Source organism: Hyperoodon ampullatus (assembly GCF_949752795.1).
Source record: "Hyperoodon ampullatus genome assembly, chromosome: 7".
Lineage (NCBI taxonomy): Eukaryota > Metazoa > Chordata > Mammalia > Artiodactyla > Ziphiidae > Hyperoodon > Hyperoodon ampullatus.
Window position 1 is genome coordinate 91,662,904 of NC_136920.1, and position 6,203 is coordinate 91,669,106.

Sequence of the window (6,203 nt, forward strand, 5' to 3'; positions counted from 1 at the left end):
GGCAGCCTTGCCATTGGCTCTCCCGGCTCCCCTCTCCAAGCTGCCAATTCTCCTACACTTAGACCCAACCTACCCAAGAGCTTATCTCCTTGCCTCTCCAGCGCCGGGGGTAGCCCAGGCCGAGGAGAGAGCATCAGGGATCCGAGCCTCGAGGGTGGTTGGCTCTCGACCAGGCGTGCTGAGACGCTGCCTGCTTCCTACTCGCCGTCCCCGGCCCTCGCCCTGTGGCAGGCGCTCGGTTCAAGATGAATCTCAACTTCACCTCCCCTCTACACCCGGCGTCATCTCAGAGGCCCACGTCCTTCTTCATCGAGGACATCCTGCTGCACAAGCCCAAGCCGCTAAGGGAGGTGGCCTCTGACCACTTCACCAGCTCTCTGGCCTCCCGGGTGCCTCTGCTAGACTATGGCTACCCCCTCATGCCCACACCCACCCTCCTGGCCCCTCACCCCCATCACCCTCTACATAAGGGAGACCACCACCACCCTTATTTCCTCACCACCGCGGGTAAGTAACAGGGGTCTCAAGGTATGGGGAGAGAGAGAGAGCAAGTCTTCCAGCATAGACCCTAAGCCTGTGACAGACGAGAGGAAAGGCCAGAGCTGGCTGGGCCTGGCTTGGCTGGGCCTCCTTCCCTAAGTGACAGTGGAAGGTTGGGAATATGGCTGAGAACACAGGGAGCTCCCCTGAGGCATGCCAATCCAGGGTAGTAACTCGTGGTCACTCCTCACTTTTTATAATGGAGGAAACGTGCCGAGCCAAGAAGTAGCTGTAGATTTTGGCGATATTCTTGATGGGCAGTGTTCAGTTTCCTTTCTCTTGGTCTTCCTGGCCACTTTGGTCCATCTCTCAGTCCCCATCCCTACCTCTCCCACTCTGAGGGAGACCCCTGACTATCCCACCCCACGGAAAGGAACTCAACTTTCCAGCCCAGAAGCTCAAAAGGCTCCAGTGCGGCCAGCTCTCTCCTCCCAGGCGCTGAGCATTTGCAGGTAGACACTGCAGGGGTTTGGAAGTGAAGGAGGGTTTTGGGATATTCTGAGGACTGAAGGTTTGGGCTGGCCCGAATAAGGGAGAGAAGGTAAGAAAAAAAGAGGGAGAGACGCGGCTGCGCATTAACCCTCTTTACTCCCAACATCTAGCATTGAATTCACAATCTTGGGCTGGGCTGCCCTCCTTTGCCCCTGTTGCTGATATCTCTGGAGCCCAGAGCCAAAGTATTTTGATTTTCCAGGCATGGCAAAGAGCGGGGACCAGCAAAGTCTGGTTGGGACAGGGAGATGCGGGGAAATACCCAGGGTTTTTTTGTGCCTCTCTCTGAAAGGCCATATTCACGCTTTCCTTCCGGCATCTTCATTCCAGACAGAATAGAGTAATTCGTTGAGTCCAGATGCAGAGCGCAGCCGGAAAAACAACCCTAGTTGGGGTGGGGGCTGGACAGACGTGAGCCGGTTTGTGAAATGTGGGCGCTGGAATCCACGACAAAAGCTAAAGCGTTTGTGAAGCGGTAAAACCCAGACTTCGGGGCACTGGGTTGGAGGGGCAATTGCAAAGCCTGCGTCCAAGTCCGCCTCTCTGCTTTGGCTTCACCGCCGGCCAGAGATAGTCTCTTTTGCGCTGCACCAATGTTCCCGAAGGCAAATAGTAGTGGCCAAAGCCAGAGATACCGGAACTACTAGTTTTCTGTTTTTGCTGTTCCCCCCTGGGATCAGCCGATATTGATGTCTGCGGCGGTTGGTCCGCTTGGTGCGTCTCAGACACGGTAAAGCTTGCGAAGGTCGGAAAGACACGAGAAGTCTCCCGCGGCCCGGGAAAAGCGCTTCAATCCTTCTGCGTGGGGTTGGAGGGTAAGAATGAGAACTAGATTAGAGAGCGGGGTCCCCAGCGCGACCCCGAGACTGATAGGAAACGTGCGAGGCGGCAATTACCCTTCCGTTCTCGCTCAGGAGCTTCCCCGCACGTGAGAGTGTTGGCCTGTTCCCTGTGGCCGCAGGCGGGAGAATGGAGGCGGCTCAGGGAAGAGAACGGTGTTTTTTAGTGAGGTTGGGAAGCAGGCTCACATTCACACTTCTGTCAGCCCCAGGACATCACTGATTGTCGTCAGGGGTCTGGAGGATTGGGGGGAGGGGGATGGTGGGGGAGGAGGATAGCTGCTGGACCCTCCGACGTTTGCAAGAAAACTTCGGGAGGCGCAGCCGAGGACTCTCCGGAAATTTCTCCAAGAAGACAGTATTTAAGGCCTCCGGATCTATTTTATAATTTTCTTTTCCGTTTTACTTACTGTTTATTGTTTGTGTGTGTAGATGGCCTTTCTGATAAAGATCTCCAAGCGCTATTCTTGTGATTTATTCCCCCTGCCCTGCGATTCCTGGGAGAAGCCCTGGAGAAGCTGTGGGGCGAGGCGGGGACCGGCGGGGGCACAAGGTGGAGCGGGTGCTGGGGTCGAGGGTGGGGAGTGGAGCGGGGATCGCCCGGGGAGGTCGGGCTCTGCCCACTTGACCGCTCTTCTCTCCGCAGGGGTGCCTGTCCCGGCGCTGTTCCCGCACCCCCAGCACCCAGAGCTGCCGGGGAAGCACTGCCGCCGCCGCAAAGCTCGCACGGTTTTCTCGGACTCGCAGCTCTCCGGCCTGGAGAAGAGATTCGAGATCCAGCGCTACCTGTCCACGCCCGAGCGGGTGGAGCTGGCCACGGCCCTCAGCCTGTCCGAGACGCAGGTGGGCCGGAGGAGGGGGAGGCCCCATCTCCGCTCGCTCCTCTCCCCCCGACTCCTAACGCCTTTGGACCGGCTGCGGAGTTCTTGAGTGCAACGACCCCGCTCCCCTTTATTCTAGGCTTCTCCGAAGACCCGTAGTAAAAGTACCGACACCTCCAATCTCTTGTCGACTCACCGAAGCAAAATCTCTCGAGCGGGTTCTGGACACGGAGGAAAAACCCCTCGAGTGATTCTGATGATCACTCCCCGCTTGAGAACTATCATTTCTGTGCCTCCCCACCCATTTCTGATCAGGGCAGTAACCCGGGTCAGACGTAAATCGGTAAGAGATAAGAGGGTTCTTGACCCGAGAGAAGCCCACACAAGATTTTTTTTTCTTCTTTAAACGCTCTCACAGCCGCGAGTCTTCAGAGCCACCCCTCCCCAGCACAGACACACGCACACACGCACACACACACACACACACACACACTAATATAAGCCTCCTTTCTATTGCTCTGAGTGGAAGAACTGTTTTCATCTTCTACCAGATGCTATTCACCTGCAACCTCAAAATACCTCTCTCCACTCCCTTTCCTTTTCCCTGTACCTGGAAACCCAACTTGCTGTGAAATCATAGACCTGCCAGGCCCCAGTGATTTTTCTCTCTGATGAGAAGCAGCAAGTCTGCTTCTCATCTTGCTGTCCAGCAGTCTTGCTGTCCAGCAGTCTTGCTGGACCAGGTATTTAGATGTCACTGTCAGAGGAACGTATTCTGAACAGAAAGGAAACTTATCCACGCAGCACTTACTATTAGAAATTCTAATTAATAGCAGTATTAGTATTTACTAAACACACCATTTTGAACCTCATCGTTATTTCAGGACAAGTACTTCTGAGAGCTAGGATGCTTGATTCTCATTCAAGCTAAGACAATAACTTGTGAGCCGTACAGGTGTGACTTAACCCAAGGTTGGGACTGTCACAACTTCTGGATAATTCATCAGTGGATTGCGGTCTATTTTCTTAAACTCCAGCAATCGCTTTTGTCTTAGCTCAGTAACCATGGGTCTGAAGGAATGACGTGATTTTCTTTGTTTCTCCCCGGAATCAGGTGAAAACGTGGTTCCAGAATCGGCGGATGAAGCATAAAAAACAGCTGAGGAAAAGTCAAGACGAGCCCAAAGCATCTGATGGGCCCGAGAGCCCTGAGGGCAGCCCCCATGGCCCGAAGGCCGCACCCGCCGAGGCTCGGCTGGGCCTGCCCACGGGTCCCTTCGTGCTGACCGAGCCGGAGGACGAGGTGGACATCGGGGACGAGGGGGAGCTGGGCTCAGGGCCGCACGTGCTCTGAGCCGCCGGGCCGGGGAAGGCGGGGAGGACGCAGAGGGGCGGGCCAGGGATATCGGCTCCGGGAAGATAAACACGACACACCTGTTAACCGTCCAACACCTGCGGGGCCTGCGCAGCGCGGCCTCCCGCCCCCTCCCCCCCCGCCAGCTCGCAGCGCCCGTGCGGGGGCGAGTGTGCGCCTGTTTGGCTCGTCCGCTCGCCCCGCGTCTTCGGCAGCGCAAAAGGGAGCACGGGCTCTTGGCTCCCTAATTCGGTGGGGGACCTCTTCCCCGCCGCGACTGCAGGCCCCTCGGCCCTCGCCCCTCAGCCACCTGTCCCCGCTCCGTTGGCCAGGCTCTCCACCGGACCCCTTGCCTTTCCTTGGGCAGACCGACGGGCTGCAGGTAAGGGACCGGGTGTCTGGGCCCTCCGCTCTGCGGGGATCCGGATCCGGACCTGATCCTTAACACATTCACTCCCGGACAGACTCGGGCGCGGCCCGCCACTAACCTCCCACTCGCCCCCGCCCCCCCAATCTCTAACTAATACTAAGGCGACTCCCTCCTTCTCAGGGCGGCGCTTCCATCCTCTAGCGTCACAGTTCCCCTCAAGAGCTCGTGGTTCTGCACCCAGGAACCCTTTTTGAGCTTGTGGTCCCCCAGGCACCCGCGCTCTTTACCCTGGTTCCCTCTCCCTCAGCCCCCGTTCTGAGCGGCGCTCACGCGAGTCGAGACACCTGGGCAGAGCAAACCCACCGAGCAATTTTGCTTCCCGACCTTGTTGCGCGCCTGTCCAGCAACTCTTCCATGTCCCACCGGTTACTGATATTTTAAAAGCGAGTGTTCCTCGGGTTGTGTGTGGAAGTGCTCATTCTCATTGCATTTTAGGGAACTCGGAGTTTTAGCAAAATGAAACCTAAAGGGGAATACGCATCCCCTTACAGGCGTGCAGCTGTTTGGGGACCCTTGAGGTGGGGCAGGAGTCCTCTTGGTCCTGCGCGTTGCCCCCTCCCTTTCCCCTGGGAGGTCTCCTATTCTTTTCCCGGGTTTGCACTCTCTTTAGATAATAAAGGGCTCGCCGGGCAAAACTGGGAACAGACGCGAGTTTCCGGGAATCGTTTGTTACCGCGACCTCCTGCGCGCACGCTCCCTCCCCTCCCTCCGCCCTGCGCCGCAGGAATGAGCAGGGCTAATAACTTTTCCTTAACAGATTCCCGTCTCCCCGTCGCCGATTTTTCTGTTTTTAATCGTTTAATAGTCTAGAGTTCCACCTACGTGAAAAAGGTCTCTGCAAAGAGTATTTTTTGACTCTGAAGTGCTGAAAGGACAGGGATCTCTTGATATTAGGAGTGTGAAGTGATGGTAATGAATTGTGTGACGACACTGCATACCCAGTACACTTATCAAATATAGCAGCCGTGCCAGAGGCGACCTCAGTTTCCCATCTGCCTTTCGCCCTGGTTGTGTATTTAGGTAAAAGAGACCAGGAAGGCTGGAAAAGAGTGTCTGTGGCTAGTACTGACTCCTGGGTTCTAATGACTAATAGTAATTAGGAAAATTACAGAGGTGTGTGAGCTTGGGTTACATTTAATTACACTTTTCGGTTCCTTATTTCTCTAATAAGAGGATGAATCCTAAAGATCCTTCTGGGTCAAAGTTCTATGATTCTATGAATGTAGCAGCAGATTTTTTTTTTTTTCCAGTAGGCTTGTTTGGGGAAACATTAACTTAAGCAAAGATAAGCGTCAGAGTGAGAACTTTATCCAACCTGCACCATTTAGGAGGCAAAGCTATTGCTTTAAAAACACAAGCATTGTATATACTATTTGGGTTTGGCAAAGTGCTGTCAGTCAACAAGCTGTGAGTCATGGCAAGGATTATTTTTCTCTTCATAGATAAGGAAATAGAGGCTTGGCGAGATGGAAGGACTTACCCATGAAATCAGGACTAGCTAAGAGCCAAAGCAGGACAGAAAATATCTCTTCTGACTCCTTGATCACTTCTTTGCCCAAAACACTTTGCTTTCTTCTGGTAACATGGTTGGCATTTTGCTTCTAACACTTTGTAAGGACGCCTCTTGTATCTATTTAGATTGTGTAGCTGTGCTACAAAAGCAAGTCTAGGTTCAGATTTCTCCTGTCTCTCCCTGTTCAGATAATGACAGTATTGTTTTAAAGCCG

At 54.4% G+C, this 6,203-nt stretch overlaps 1 protein-coding gene across 1 annotated transcript; it reads left to right on the forward strand.

Moving 5' to 3' along the window:
* Positions 1 to 245: 245 nt before the first annotated feature.
* BSX (brain specific homeobox) lies at positions 246 to 4,046 on the forward strand (the record flags this gene model as incomplete). Its single annotated transcript, XM_079708797.1, has 3 exons — positions 246 to 507; positions 2,518 to 2,714; positions 3,807 to 4,046. 3 exons carry the CDS (start codon positions 246 to 248, stop codon positions 4,044 to 4,046), a joined length of 699 nt encoding a protein of 232 aa, XP_079564923.1.
* Positions 4,047 to 6,203: the final 2,157 nt, after the last annotated feature.